Source organism: Pisolithus orientalis (assembly GCF_024613125.1).
Source record: "Pisolithus orientalis strain OTSU chromosome Unknown F5J12scaffold_1, whole genome shotgun sequence".
In the NCBI taxonomy this organism is placed as follows: Eukaryota; Fungi; Basidiomycota; class Agaricomycetes; order Boletales; family Pisolithaceae; genus Pisolithus; species Pisolithus orientalis.
In genome coordinates, this window is record NW_026260782.1 from 1,544,418 (window position 1) to 1,557,630 (window position 13,213).

The following is a 13,213-nucleotide window of genomic DNA, read 5'->3' on the forward strand; positions in this document are numbered from 1 at the left end:
TTGTATTGACAAGTGTTTCTCGTGGGCAGATGTGTCTTTCCAGACATTTAACCTTTAGTTTGGTTTCATCTCAATCGCCTCGAGGGCTTGAATGGCAGACCGCCCAACTTCGGAAGTGCTTGCAGCAGCAGCAACTGCCGCTGTGCAGCGTAGTAGGAGCCCGAACACATGCAATTCGGAGGAGCAGGAGTACGAGAAACGACTGCACTTTCGTCGTTTAATTGACCCCGGAATCTTTCGACCGAACTCGAGAGATCAGGCCTTGGCTTCACTGAAGGCAAGTTAATTTTCGCCTGCCGACGACGGCGGTGAGCGCTGAACGTTCCGACCATCGACGGAATTACTTCGCAGACTTTACTCAAGATTGCCAACAATCTGCTCGACGAACCAGACAATCCCAAGTTTCAACAATTCAAACCGACTAACAATCTCATCAAACACCAATTGATAGATCCCAAAGGTGCATTGGAGTATGCGATTGAAGTCAGTGTCGCGTTTTCTCCGGGCTGCCAACATCAGACAGACAAACTAATTACATCGCACACGATAGCTTGGGTTTCGAGCAGAGGTAAATTCAAACAGAGAATCAGATGGTTAGCCACTGCACCGATGAATGCAGGTGAAAGATTTCCAACCCTACTATGTTTTCAACCCGCGACATAGGACGGATCTGCGTATCGGCGCAGCCATCCTCGAGGAAGTTATTGACCTGGAAGAAAAGAAGCAAGAACGTCTAAAACGAAGTAGAGCAGAAGAGAGGGCCGCCGCCGCTGCGGCTGCACAAAATGCACGTACATATCCGAAACATTTTGCCTTCGGCAGGTGAACTCACTCACTCGGCCCTCCGACGGCAGGTGAAACTCGCATTCCTTGATGACAGGAAGACAAAGGCTTTGCGCGACAGCAGGGAAAGGGCAAGGCAGAACGCAAACGGGGGACACCAAACCCCTAGTCACACTACCTCCGACAGGGATACGTCTCTCTTACCAGAAATTGGCATGCCGGGGATTGGGCATTCGCTCGCATCGCCAGACCCCGATGTCGATCAACATGAGTAGTCACCACCGAAAGTCACCCACCGGAAATGCTTGGATTCTCCTATTAGACCGGCGTATAACGATAGTAAAGTGTATTGATATTACAACAGAGCCACCATGTAGCATGAGCATCGAGTGCAGTTTCAAAGTATGAGGGCACCATTTTTCTCATCTCGATAACTTCTGTCCATCGAATTGGCAGCGAAAACCGGCGGTATAGGCATATCCAAATTGCGGCAGGCGTTTAGTACTTGGTGTTTTCTTTTCCTTTTTTTCGCATCCCGACGTTAAGCTCCCCGTTTATGAAAATGATTTTCAACTCGCAGACGATTTAAACCGTCCTACGGAATCACCAACTGGCATTTGGGGCTGGGGATAACTGTAGAGCCAATCAGAGGACATGAACCTGGTGGGCTGATGGAAACTAGCTTATTTCGTTGCCAAAGAAACGAGATTTAAAAGTCTTCGGAGTTCTACTAAGTTTGCTCTTTTGCAAACATGGTACGATGCATCTCATAGCCTGGGACAACCGGGAGCTCGGGGGACGCGTATGCAGTGGGCTGCGAGAGGACGGTGATTCGGATACAACAAGCACCGGTGGCAGAGGGAGGCCAGGACTGCGAAAGCCAGACAGGTATATTGGTGGAACAGCCGGAGGTGCAACAACGGGGGTCATGATGCGCTCCCGCAAGCGCGGCACGGGAAAAATTGCTGCCCGTGAACGTGCGCAGCCACTTGCCATCCTTTTAAGTAAATTCCCAGGAATTGTTGTAGTCGGAGGGTGTGCTGGATGTTCAGTCCTCTTATTCGGAAAGGAGGAGGGAAGGATCTCCCCACTGCCACTTGGACTCCACACTTCACGATCTTCGAAGACCTTTTCATGCAATTCACGATGTGATTTGGGATCTCGCCCTGGCTGCTTCTTTTAAGGAAGGAGAGACTGCGACATGAAGTTCTGCATGTGTTTTCCTTTTCCTCAGTGTTGTTTCCACCAAACACCGCCCAGCAGCTGTCGAATCTAGCCAGGTGCCATCAGTTACGTCAGGGCTCCCTGAGTCTGTGACAGAGTGCTGGGCTTGAAGGACGATCAGCTTCGGTGTCGGATCTTATTGGGAGACAACTTACAAGAGCATGCCACTAAAGTCCGGGAAGTCCCCGAATCAAGTCTACAACTATCCGAATGACCCCGCGATATATTGACATCGAGTCCGCAACAACTGACGTCTGTTGTTGGAGGATATATGTTGTCCAAGTTCCAAGGGTAACCGGGAGGACCTGCGAAGCATTAAATCCGACAGACAACTGTGACAAGAAATGATGTAGTTACATATGTCTAATGTTGGATATTTGGGTCTCCATCCTAGTGCGGATTTTCCGTGAGAAGCACTGGGTGAACCGACACCTGCGCGGGTGTCAGGGTAGGGAGTAATGCAAGGGCATTCCCAAGCGTCTGGCACAAACCGTACTGTCAGCTACCCACATCGTAGCATGCCATACTCACAAATATACAACCATGGATACTGACAAAAGAGATTAACAGAAATAGAAAGTTTCTTCTCGCTGGGCCTAATGTCCGGGTAAATGCAGTATACATTAAATGGGTACCCGGGAGGATCTAGAATGATGCAGTTTTGATCAACCGAGCGAGCTGGAATGCTTACAAAGGGTAAAATTAGGGTATGCCACTGGAAGTTTGACTAGCACTTCTGGAATTTTGGGACCGGGCCCAGAGGCTTGCAGAGGAAGTAGAGCACCTTGTTCACATTCTGGGGTGCTGAGAGATTCGTTCTCAAAAGAACACGCTGCGTGGACAGCAGGATCCGAGAGACGAGGCAGCATGGTCAATGCCTGTCAGGCAAGGCGATCCAGACTGAGTAACGAATGGTGATGGGACTGATGTAAACGAGGACAGGAGAAGTAAATCGCTCATGCGGCTTAAATATGATTCCAATGCGTCAAAGCAGCATGTTACTCTGGGAGGATATGTAGACCCGAACAGATTCCGAGGTGCGTTGGCGTGGATTTCGCGCGCAGAACGAGTGTGTGGTCGCTGAGGGCGACTGTGTCTTTTTAACTTGGGAACTAATACACGACTGGTGAAAGCGTCGTCGTTCCTATCGACCGACAGTGTGTCTCCCCCTGCATATGCCAATGGGTTTCACACCGGAGCTGCCTAGCTGCGGCGAGATGCCACGACTTTGGGAGCGCGTAAAGGACAACTTGGAAAACGAGCTCACCGTTGAGAGCTGAGCTTGATAGGTTATCACCTTGGTCTACTGCAGACCATGTTGGTAGTAACTAGCCGTGTTGGTCGTCGCTACGATTGAATCTATGCATGTACTAACATTGTGGCGTTGGAGTACAACACACTTGACCTTGAACATGGACGCAAAGCTATCGCAACTAGCCACACTCTCTCAGAAGGACAAGACAGCCGGCTACCTCGCTCTCCTGCCCGATATACTAGCTCAGTCTAACCAAGGCTCAGCACCCAATGATCTCCAGCTTCTTATAGACACAGTCGTCAACCAAGAAAGCGTTGGCTTTGTGGTTGGCAGACAGGTCCTCACCGAGCTCGTCAAGAGTCTTGGCATCGGTATTGTCGCCGATCACGATCTACGAAAGCGCATCGTCCAAGACACCCTGAACGTGCTTCAGCCTCGCATTGTGATTTATGAGGAGCAGGTCTGACCATATCCCCTATCGCATTGGTTTTGGTGAGGGGCTAATGAACACGCTGTAGGTCAACGCACTCAGGTTTCAGCTGGCAGATCTCCTCGAAGCGGAGGAAGAATGGACAGAGGCGGCCCGTGTGCTCATGGGTATATCCCTTGACTCAGGCTCGCGGTTGGTGATTTCTCTCTAGTGGCATCTTCATCAGATTAAGGGGCGAGCTGACCAGTTCCTTACCGGACGACGAGAAGTTCCGCGTTTACATTCGCATCATTCGGCTACTGCTCGAAGACGAAGATTCTGTTCAGGCAGAAACATATTACAATCGTGCTGCATCTCTCTCTAATTCTACCACTGATAGAGAAACACTACTACAGTTCAAGTTGTGTCAAGCACGGATCAGCGATTACTCCCGCAAATTCCTGGAAGCTGCCATGAGGTATCATGAACTCAGTTGGGCCGCAGATATTGACGAAGAAGAGCGCAAGGAACTCCTGTGGGTGATCGACCCATCCCTGTGTCCGATTTCCTCATTGTCATGTCTTAGATCATCTGCTGTTACTTGTGCAGTTCTGGCACCCGCAGGACCCAATCGGTCTCGTGTCTTGGCCTCTTTATATCGTGACGAACGCTCATCTGAACTCCCAACGTACAATATTCTGTCCAAAATGTTCCTCGACCACATCCTCCGGCCTGGTGAAATCAAAAGTTTCGAGCAAACGCTCAAGCCACATCAACTCGCCCGCATCGCCATTTCATCCAACGATCGTCTCGCATCCGCAGTGAATGACGAAGAGTCTTCATTGACGAGCGCAAGCAGGCGGACGGGACCTTCCACAGTTCTTGACCGCGCAGTGATGGAGCATAATCTCCTGGCTAGTTCCAAAATCTATAATAACATCACTTTCCACGGATTAGGTGCGCTCCTAGACTTGTCGCCTGGCGCAGCAGAGACGATGGCACGAAAGATGATCGAGCAGGGTCGCTTGAAGGGTTCAATCGATCAAGTCGATAAGCTCATTTGGTTTGATGGCGGGAAAGAGGAAGACGATGCTCAGGGTAAAGCAGGTGGTCTTGGCGATGTCGAGCAAATCACCGAAGATACGGGCGCCCCTTTCACCAAACGATGGGACATGCAAATACGAACAACAGCAGCGAACGTATGTGGTGGGCCCGAAATAAGCCTTCTAGGCACTCATACCAGTATAGGTGGAAGCGATCGTTCAGCATCTGGCGGTGAAGGGCCTCCTGGGAACGACGGCAAATTCCATATGAGTGAATGCACGGTTGTGAGCGGGATTGGGATAGCAGATAACAAAGTCCTTGCATTAGGTACATTAAATAGGATGTTCTTGCAAAGCGTTTTCCAGTTTACGTCGCTTCCTAGCCCGCTCCCGCTTGGTTTCCAGTTCATGCCACTCACCCTCCAATAAGGACAGTCTGTGAAGGTGGTTGCTTTAAAGGTGCATGAGAGCAGCATGTCAGAATACGCACCCGACAGGTAATTCTGGGGGTGGCTGCTCGACCTTGAAGTAAGGGGCTTCAAGAGCCTGTATCGCAGTGACTCGCTTGGCAGGATCGTAGGTCAGCAGTTGTTCTGCAAGGTCGAGCGCTGCAGGAGAGAGCCATCTTTGAAAGAGTTCCCTAAAGTGATCCGGGGCAACCTCTTTTGGCTTTACAAGCTCATACCACGGCAACTCCGTGATCCCTGGCCAACGCTCCGGAGTAGGCGTCCCAAAAACCCGGTAGATCACTTCCAGCTGATGAATTTCATCATTACCCTGGAATATTGGCTTCTTCGTGAATAGTTCGAGCATGATGCATCTAGTTCCAAAAAGGTGAGCCTAATAAGCCGGGTAAACGACAATGACGTACCCAGCACTCCACATGTCCACCTCAGGTCCGTATACAGTAGCACCAAAGAGCAATTCAGGAGGTCGGTACCAAAGCGTGATTACACGGTTGGTGTAGTCGTTACGCCGGCGCTTTTGATAAAATCGAGCCAGACCAAAATCGGCAAGTTTGAGCTCCCCTCTATTGTTAATTAAGATATTGGAACCTTTGATATCCCTGTGAATAACCCCCTTGTGATGGAGATATGCAAGGCCGGCAAGCATCTGGCTGCATAGCGACTTCAAGTTGGCTTCCGAAAATGCGAACTGAGTCTGGGAGAGGACGCCAGTAAGGTCATGGTCCATGTACTCAAATACCATGAAGACAGATCCTGGGAAATTCATGAATGCGTGTCGTGCCGCGAGCTAGAATACATACCGTTAGAAACCATCATTTCAAAAAGGCGAACGACGTTCTGGTGACGAAGGGACTGGAGGAGTTTGATCTCACGCATAGCGGTGACAGGAAAGCCATCCTTTTCCTGACTCCATGCGGATCCGCTTCAGGGCAACGTGAACGTTGGTTATGGTGTTGCGAGCCTTGTATACTTTTCCAAACGTTCCTTCGCCAACTTGACTGACAATTGTATACAACTCTTTGGGAGATGCTGAAGGAGAAGATGGCCGTGTGATGCCATCCACCTCCGGCTCCGGAAGACGTGCATGTAATCCTGGAGATATTGTGACATCACCGCTCCGTGCGTGTTTCGGCGAAGGTGGTGCCCTTGTAGCGTCGCGCAACAACGGTGATGGAGGTGCCATCGGCTCCATGCCAGGCTCTTTTGACTGCCATGATACTTCGCCCTGCTGCACCGAGGCGGCCCTGTGGGGATAGTCTCTATCATCCCCCTCTCTGTCAGAGCTGATATCTTGGCGAGAGCGCTTAATGGGGAGCTCTGTTCGCGAGATATGTTCGGAATGCTGTGGGGATCTGGGTCCCTCTGATACTTCATCGTCTTGTGGGAAGAACAATTTTACGGAGGAGCTTGCTTGCCCTATGGGTTTAAAACCCGCAGACTTGGTAAGGCCAAAGCGCGCCTTGGACGGACTACCAATATCATGCAGCGTCGAGGTCGGTGAGACTGCAGCGCTACCCTGCTGGACCTGGGCGGCCGTAGCCGGAGGTGTGTCAGGTGGAGGCATTTGTCGGCTGGCTTGACGCTCTGTCTCTGGAGACAACGGTCCGCGGACCTGGGCGAAGGTTATAGCCACGGAAGAACAACGGAAGGACGTGGCGACGCACCCTTTGTTTACCATTTAGATTACCGTTGCGGTTAAAGGCGCGCCCCCGACTGTTCGTAAATTCGGAGCGCTGGTGAAGGGCAGCCTTAGACATCGACAATGATATGTTCATGATAGAAGTAACGGCTGGCAAACGATGCTTCGCCTTTGGACGGTCATCCGGACTGCGACTTGAGCTCCTGCTACGACTTCTGCTGTACGACGATGACGAGGAAATGCTTCTTCGACGAGACAGACGCCCTTCATTTGAACGACTCCGCTGTGAAGATGCAGGAGATCTTGATCGGCTTTCTTCTCGCCCTTTCCCGAGTGGACTTCGACTACGAGCTCCCGGAGGACTGGAATAATATGTATTGGGTCGTGGTGAGCACGATCGCGACCGCGAGCGACTGCGGGACGACCGCCTGGAATAGAACGACTCTGGGGATTGGGAGCGAGAACGTGATGGAGTGAGCACCCTCTTAAGGGGGCTACGGGGTCTGGGGGGTAATGGATGAATTTCTCTTCTTTGCCAGCTGCAGAACTCCGAATTAGTCCTGCAAAGCAGTTGCATGACGCGAACTCACTTGTTTAAAGTATCTTCGGGTTGTCGGCGTTCACGGTCCAGATGTCGACCTCGATCACGCTCCCTATCTCCCCGTTGTCGCTGGCGGTTTTGATTCATCTTCTTCCCTTTGTTCTTACCCTGGGTGTAGTTGTTACGAGGGCGTTGGTTCCGATGTCCTTGGCCACCGCCACGGGATTGCCATCCTGGACCAGGTTCCCATGCACGGTCCTCCGTTGCTTGGGGGCTTTCATCTTGATTGTCTGGCGGACGTCTATTCTGGTGACGGTCACGTTTTCGCGTATCCCACCCATTGTCGCTCTGCCATCGGCGGTTTCCTCGACCATGAGACTCCCAGTTGCTTCCCCGCTCATCATCGGGCTCCCCTCGCCTCCGATCCGGTGCTTCGCGGTTGGGGTGCGGTCTGTCATCATAGAATCCAGACTTTCCCCATCTCTGTAGTTCACCGCGGGGAACGGTTGAATAGCCCTGATCGTGTTCCCTTGTCGTCCGTTCCCTGTTGCCCTTCTGATGAGTGTCGAGAGTTTTCCGAGCCCCCCAATGGTCACCATCCCTCGAATCGGCGGTATCATACCCGTCTCTGCCGCTTCGATGATGGGCTTCCGATGGGTGCTTATAGAAGCGGTCCTGTGAATCAGCATGGGACGAAGGACCGTCCCTGTTCATACTGTAACCGGACCTGGAAGATGATGGAATGTAGGTATCTTTTTTTTTGTACGAATAAGGGGAAATTCCAGAGTCAAAGTCAGTATGGCTGGCATCCGCCCGTGAGACCAACGGAGCCGGACCTCCTTCGTCGTCGTGGCCTTGAGCCTTGCCACGGTGCTTGCGTCGAGATCTGTTGTTTGACGTGCTCATCCTTGTGTTGAGAGTAGAGCGGGTGGTTGTGAAATGGCAAGAAGGAAGGACGAGAACTGGAAACAAAAACTTGTTGACGTGTTGGCACAGACAGACAACACGGGTGAAGGTCAAGCGAAAGCACCTCAACGACTGGATAACAAAGACTCAAAGTAACACAGATAGACAGCAGTCGAGGAATGTAAGTTGCTGTTAAGGAAAGCAGAGGGGAATGGCGATGTTGTTAGCAAGACTTCAGAGTAGATATTGGCTGCAGACGCAGCAAGCAAAACAATGAGGGTAACGGTAACTTACATAACGACGACAACGGATTCAAGAACGATTCACAAACATATTCCCTACAATGGGCGTTTCAGTCTGTGAGGCTCCAAGCCTGGTGCTAATGAGTTTTGTGTGTGGCGGGTTTTGTGGTGGTGCAAACCGAGAAGTGCCAGTCGCCTCCAAACACACACGAGCTTCTCGACTCAACGTCTATCATCAAACCTGGACGTGCACTCGAGAGGCGAGCCCCGAGACAATCTTCCATTTGACAGCCGAGTTCAATGTAATCGTGCAAGGAACCGCCCCGGTATAACCAGTTTCGCCAGAAAACAAAGTAATCGTCGTGCGCTAGTAGTAACAAGTGGCAGGTTCGTCACGATACCCAAGTTTCTCGTCAGCAATATTGCTTCAACATCGACCGGAACCGTGTACATATAGTCGGGTGTCACATGTAAATGTCGTATTTACTGGTTGATGCATTGCATTGCATCCTCGCCATCTTCGTCATGACTCCTGCGCGACGCCAGTGCACTGTAATGAAGGAAAAGGTGGGCGATTTGCATCCTAGCATTGGCTTGCAATCCCCTCCGCGAGGTGCGGGCGTTGTTCTTTACAATGTTTATGGCTTGCTTCACCCTCGAGAACTCTGCGCGACCGCGAGACGGTGCAAATAGCTGAGATATTTGTCACGACCAGTGTTTCCTACCGCATTCACGGAACCCAACTCACCTTCACAGTGGCGTCGATACCACTAACGGCCACGAGAGGTAAACTTGGGTGTCCCTCGATAACGTTGACGACAGACCCGTCACCCTCAAGAATATCAACCAGTTCACCAGAAGATTTATCCCAGAGGAAGAAATTTCCATCATCTGACCCTGAGGTGACATATTCGTCATACGGACCTAAGAAGTTCACTGCAATGGGGGAGGAGTCAACGGCCCGGAACAGAATTTATACACATCCCCACCATCTTTTATGGTCCTAACATTACAGTGCCCTGCGAATCGCGCACGAGGGTAAATTGCTGGCACACCGTCCTGTTCTTCTGCATCAATAGTTAAGTCTTCATGCTCATCTTCGGAGTCGGAGCTGGAGTCGTGGTCATCACCGATATCGATGGTGGTACTCTCTTCATGTGGTCAGCACCCCTTATCGGAGGAAATTCATGGTATCTCTCCGATTTACCTTTTCCTGTGTCAAGATCCTGGGAAGAGCCGTGTGAATGCATCATTCATATCGACGGGATACCTACACCGGTTCGGTTCCTAAGCTTCATATTTGGAGCCAATACAGACGGCTTCTTGAGACGTTCACCGTTTCCTGGCTCATCCTTAGTGGAGTAGAGATACACTGCATCAGAATTGAAAGCTGCGATGTTGATAAGTGGGAATGTCAATGGCAATCGGCGTATCACTGACACAGTAGTAACTACACCGACTATCAGCTAATAGGTATGTAACACTCAGGGCTAGCATACCTCGTGTCCATTCCAAGCCGACATTCTTGCGCCAGTGATATGTTCACCTCCTTTCGGTTCTCCTGGAGCACGTGAATGTCGCGAAAATTTCCTGACGCACGTAGTTGCATCGTTAGCAGCAGGAGACATTCCCCACTCTTCGTATAAGTAACGACCAATATGGCGTCGGTCGTATAGGTGTGCCTAACTGCTGTTAAGAAACTGGGACACAACCGAACAGACCGAACGCGATACTTACGAAGGGCGACTCACCACCAACCACAAACTGGTATGGCGTTAAGGGAGACAAGGCGATAGTTGAAAGGTCGTGCGAGAGTTTCACAAGAGGTGCAGGACAGCCGCGGCCTCCGCACACATGAAACGTCCGCAGGTCATGTTGGCGGACGGTGCCATCCTAAATAGAAACCAGATCAGCAACAACTCTGGTCGGAAATCCCGCTCGGCAAACCTCAGCAACCGTGAGGAAGAGGTCAGGGCTGTCTTCGGTAACGATGCGCTTCGTCCGACCGGTGTGACAACGGAGGATGCGGATGCAAGCTTCGTGGGTCGCATACGTCATCTCACTGCCTGTAGGCGAATGACCGACAGCCCCTCCAACGTCAAAAACCCGGACTTCTTTGTCCCCTGAGACGGTTGCTCTGAAGGAATGGGCAAAAGGTTTACGAGAGATCGGCTATGCTCACGGGTGGTACTCACATTCGGCAGGAATGAGGTAGCATCTGTGCGTTGAATACGTTATGAGTATGACCGGTGTGTATTACCGACTGGCAAGAAAATGGATATTCGCTGGCGTCTGCGGAAGGATCCATTCTCCACACTCGTATACTGGCAAATGGGTTTGGAGAGTTAGGTTTGGGTGAAGCGTCAGGACTCGCACTGCAGTACGTCTGATACATACTCTTGATCGTCCCCACTGCTGATTAACAGCTCCCCACCTTGTGCCCAGCTCAGGGCATTTACACATCTGAATTAACAGATGACTAGACCGCTAGCGTTAATGTGAGTAGTGACACTGACCCAGTGTGGCCGTGATCATGGTTCCCGAGCACATGGACCCTGTCCAAGTATCGAGCCCAAACATTGCTCAGTTGGTGTCGCTTCCACCTGATTGTTCTCGCGGAGAACGGGGGGTCCTCAGCTAAGCGAACGGTGGACGATATTAAAGAACCCCCACGAGCTTCAGATGAAAGCTCGTCGGAGATATTGCCAAGTCGCAATGGAGAATGACAACCGTTGTCGATATCCATCATGTGCGGTTTGTTCTGGGCCAGTCAATAAAATTAAGTAGACGCTGGCAGAGACGGTCTTTCATCTGGGAAACAGCTACGCGACGCGGCTGTTAACAGCTCTTTCGCACTTGAGCGAGCCCTCTCATTGGCCAACAAGTGTCTTAGCGAGTCTTACGACAAGTCACTTCCAAACGGAGGCAGGTATAACCTGCTCATTCCCTCGGGTAGTTTTGCAGATGAAGTTGGACGCAGGTTTTCAGGCTAACGACATGGGACGCAACAGTGGTGAATCTCGTTTCCGCTTGAAATTCACGCAACAACCAGGATTATATATCCACGCCATACACATATCACAGCACTATATTACAAAGTAGCAAGGCGTGTAAGACAAGGGACTTCGCTTATGACATGGAAGTTAGAGATTGGCCCGCGAGTGCGCGAAGCCAACGGCGTGGCGACCAAGATCATACACCGTGTAGTAGCGACGCAAGAAGACGTCACCTACGATAAGGTTGAGTCGTGTTTCATATTGAAAATTTATTGTAACTTACCAATGACCCAAAGAGCACCATCGGGGAGGTTGATATCCAACCCAGTAAATGAGGAGATGCAAGTACCCTGAAGATTGAGGATGTAGTCGCTGCCCTTCAATGGGTATGGCTTTCCGTCAAGATAGAATACTAAATCAGGCAACGACGGAACTCTAGAGCAGTCGAGTTGGTACTGGCCGTTCCATGAGCGGGTAGCACCAATTTGCGTGTTGAGCATTTCCGCAATATCGGTGGGGAGAGCAATCAATGAGGTGCCTGGAACCTTGTTCGAGTGAGGTTCAACATGATGCTAATGTGCGCACCGGTATCAATCGCTGCGCCGGTGTTGCCCAACTCCAGTTCTTCTTCACCGAAAGCGACCTTGTTGAGCTCAACTTCCCAGTAAGCCTTGCGGCGCACGGGTGCATATCTGATACGACCGTTATAGGCAGACTCATCGACACCGCCAAAGATCGCCTCGCCGCCATCATTCTCGGAAGAGCCTATGCGGAAGGAAAACACTGGCTCATCAAGAAGACCTTGGTCGAGCATGTTGTAAAAGGGGGGAACGATGTGGTTGACTGAGATAGTATCGTATGCCAGCCCCAAGATACCGTCAAACCTGATAGCGATTTAGGATAGGTAAGACGACAGAGGATGCGGAACATACTTTCCAAAGGCAAACGCGAGACCAGGCTCCTTGGTTGCCTCTGCGAAATCCTGATGGCGAACGGTGAGGTCTCCAATGGTAAGAGTATCTTGAGAAACGAAGCCCTCCATAGATCCAGAGCCATACTGGATGGAAAATTCGGAGCCGTTTGCCTTGTGTGACTTGGATGACCTGGAGTCATACTTGGCGTGTAGGAAGCATGCAATTGACGTGCACTTGACGCTCGGTACCCAAAGGTTGCTTGAACTACACGGTCACTGAGTGTCAACGTATCACGGTATCACGGTGGAGACCCTGTTACCCTGTATCAAGGATGACCTTGAACCTCTGGGGAGGCGACCCAATGGCGATCTCAGTATAGTACTGAGCATTCATGAAGTCTATGGATCAAGAATTCGAGCTGAATACGAAAGCCCGTTTGGCGATACCGACTTACTGCTGAGCGGGACATGGTGGCCTCCTTCGATGAGTTCCGCCTGCGTCCAGAAGAGATCGTCATCGTCAGTGGGTGGTTGTATATTGCGACCAGCGCCGCCCGCGCCCATGAGAGGAAGTTGGTGGGGAGCCTGGACGCCGTACTTCTCGGCGAGGTATGCTGTCTCGAGAGCGTGTCCCGGGGCGACATGGGGCATCTTCTGGAGCTTGAATTTGTGTACGCCTGCAGAGGCGAAGGGGAGCAACAGCAGCGCAGCAAATGCAGAGAGCAACATCGTGGGCGAGGAGAAAGAGCCGTTGGGCAACTTCTCCGGTGTTAAATGGCCCACGGTCAGCCTTAA

At 51.2% G+C, this 13,213-nt stretch overlaps 6 protein-coding genes across 6 annotated transcripts; 2 read left to right on the forward strand and 4 right to left on the reverse strand.

The window, feature by feature from the left end:
- Positions 1-26: 26 nt before the first annotated feature.
- Positions 27-1,203, forward strand: F5J12DRAFT_793229 (uncharacterized protein). Its single transcript, XM_051743962.1, has 5 exons — positions 27-277; positions 352-483; positions 551-568; positions 620-787; positions 855-1,203. The coding sequence occupies exons 1-5, from the start codon at positions 92-94 to the stop codon at positions 1,056-1,058; spliced, it is 708 nt and encodes a 235-aa protein (XP_051605858.1). The 5' UTR covers positions 27-91; the 3' UTR covers positions 1,059-1,203.
- Positions 1,204-1,491: 288 nt separating this feature from the next.
- On the reverse strand, positions 1,492-3,063 carry F5J12DRAFT_25450 (uncharacterized protein). Its single transcript, XM_051738597.1, has 5 exons — positions 2,699-3,063; positions 2,539-2,652; positions 2,365-2,487; positions 2,163-2,312; positions 1,492-2,112 (listed from the first exon to the last, which is right to left on the reverse strand). Exons 1-5 carry the CDS (start codon positions 2,874-2,876, stop codon positions 1,925-1,927), a joined length of 753 nt encoding a protein of 250 aa, XP_051605859.1. The 5' UTR covers positions 2,877-3,063; the 3' UTR covers positions 1,492-1,924.
- Positions 3,064-3,419: 356 nt separating this feature from the next.
- Positions 3,420-5,088, forward strand: F5J12DRAFT_933832 (uncharacterized protein; the record flags this gene model as incomplete). Its single annotated transcript, XM_051749577.1, is given in 5 exon segments — positions 3,420-3,722; positions 3,781-3,884; positions 3,904-4,206; positions 4,258-4,870; positions 4,920-5,088. 5 exon segments carry the CDS (start codon positions 3,420-3,422, stop codon positions 4,983-4,985), a joined length of 1,389 nt encoding a protein of 462 aa, XP_051605860.1. The 3' UTR covers positions 4,986-5,088.
- Positions 5,048-6,745, reverse strand: F5J12DRAFT_902220 (Pkinase-domain-containing protein; the record flags this gene model as incomplete). Its single annotated transcript, XM_051748270.1, has 6 exons — positions 5,048-5,150; positions 5,205-5,534; positions 5,586-5,934; positions 5,982-6,084; positions 6,116-6,244; positions 6,290-6,745. The coding sequence occupies 6 exons, from the start codon at positions 6,743-6,745 to the stop codon at positions 5,048-5,050; spliced, it is 1,470 nt and encodes a 489-aa protein (XP_051605861.1).
- A 2,163-nt stretch (positions 6,746-8,908) lies between these two features.
- F5J12DRAFT_793261 (WD40 repeat-like protein) lies at positions 8,909-11,398 on the reverse strand. Its single transcript, XM_051743963.1, has 12 exons — positions 11,026-11,398; positions 10,907-10,972; positions 10,705-10,833; positions 10,457-10,646; positions 10,247-10,402; positions 10,009-10,191; positions 9,950-9,959; positions 9,784-9,899; positions 9,717-9,735; positions 9,499-9,660; positions 9,258-9,445; positions 8,909-9,202 (listed from the first exon to the last, which is right to left on the reverse strand). Exons 1-12 carry the CDS (start codon positions 11,256-11,258, stop codon positions 8,993-8,995), a joined length of 1,662 nt encoding a protein of 553 aa, XP_051605862.1. The 5' UTR covers positions 11,259-11,398; the 3' UTR covers positions 8,909-8,992.
- Positions 11,399-11,536: 138 nt separating this feature from the next.
- Positions 11,537-13,181, reverse strand: F5J12DRAFT_909292 (Asp-domain-containing protein). Its single transcript, XM_051749006.1, has 6 exons — positions 12,874-13,181; positions 12,739-12,817; positions 12,438-12,683; positions 12,091-12,389; positions 11,789-12,043; positions 11,537-11,738 (listed from the first exon to the last, which is right to left on the reverse strand). Exons 1-6 carry the CDS (start codon positions 13,145-13,147, stop codon positions 11,653-11,655), a joined length of 1,239 nt encoding a protein of 412 aa, XP_051605863.1. The 5' UTR covers positions 13,148-13,181; the 3' UTR covers positions 11,537-11,652.
- Between the last annotated feature and the right edge of the window lie 32 nt (positions 13,182-13,213).

What these genes read in the sequence shown, in the direction of transcription:
- F5J12DRAFT_793229 (XM_051743962.1), top strand. Translation starts at nt 92, where the DNA reads ATGGCAGACCGCCCAACTTCGGAAGTGCTTGCAGCAGCAGCAACTGCC. An exon ending in AGGCCTTGGCTTCACTGAAG is followed by an intron (nt 278 to 351) that starts GCAAGTTAATTT and finishes ATTACTTCGCAG; the next exon opens with ACTTTACTCAAGATTGCCAA. An exon ending in CCGCTGCGGCTGCACAAAAT is followed by an intron (nt 788 to 854) that starts GCACGTACATAT and finishes CTCCGACGGCAG; the next exon opens with GTGAAACTCGCATTCCTTGA.
- F5J12DRAFT_25450 (XM_051738597.1), bottom strand. Translation starts at nt 2,876, where the DNA reads ATGCTGCCTCGTCTCTCGGATCCTGCTGTCCACGCAGCGTGTTCTTTT. An exon ending in ATACCCTAATTTTACCCTTT is followed by an intron (nt 2,653 to 2,698) that starts GTAAGCATTCCA and finishes GCATCATTCTAG; the next exon opens with ATCCTCCCGGGTACCCATTT. An exon ending in GTATCCATGGTTGTATATTT is followed by an intron (nt 2,488 to 2,538) that starts GTGAGTATGGCA and finishes GGTTTGTGCCAG; the next exon opens with ACGCTTGGGAATGCCCTTGC.
- F5J12DRAFT_793261 (XM_051743963.1), bottom strand. Translation starts at nt 11,258, where the DNA reads ATGATGGATATCGACAACGGTTGTCATTCTCCATTGCGACTTGGCAAT. An exon ending in TCTTCCTCACGGTTGCTGAG is followed by an intron (nt 10,403 to 10,456) that starts GTTTGCCGAGCG and finishes GTTTCTATTTAG; the next exon opens with GATGGCACCGTCCGCCAACA. An exon ending in GTATCGACGCCACTGTGAAG is followed by an intron (nt 9,203 to 9,257) that starts GTGAGTTGGGTT and finishes CAAATATCTCAG; the next exon opens with CTATTTGCACCGTCTCGCGG.
- F5J12DRAFT_909292 (XM_051749006.1), bottom strand. Translation starts at nt 13,147, where the DNA reads ATGTTGCTCTCTGCATTTGCTGCGCTGCTGTTGCTCCCCTTCGCCTCT. An exon ending in AAGGTCATCCTTGATACAGG is followed by an intron (nt 12,684 to 12,738) that starts GTAACAGGGTCT and finishes GTGACCGTGTAG; the next exon opens with TTCAAGCAACCTTTGGGTAC. An exon ending in TGGTGCTCTTTGGGTCATTG is followed by an intron (nt 11,739 to 11,788) that starts GTAAGTTACAAT and finishes ACCTTATCGTAG; the next exon opens with GTGACGTCTTCTTGCGTCGC.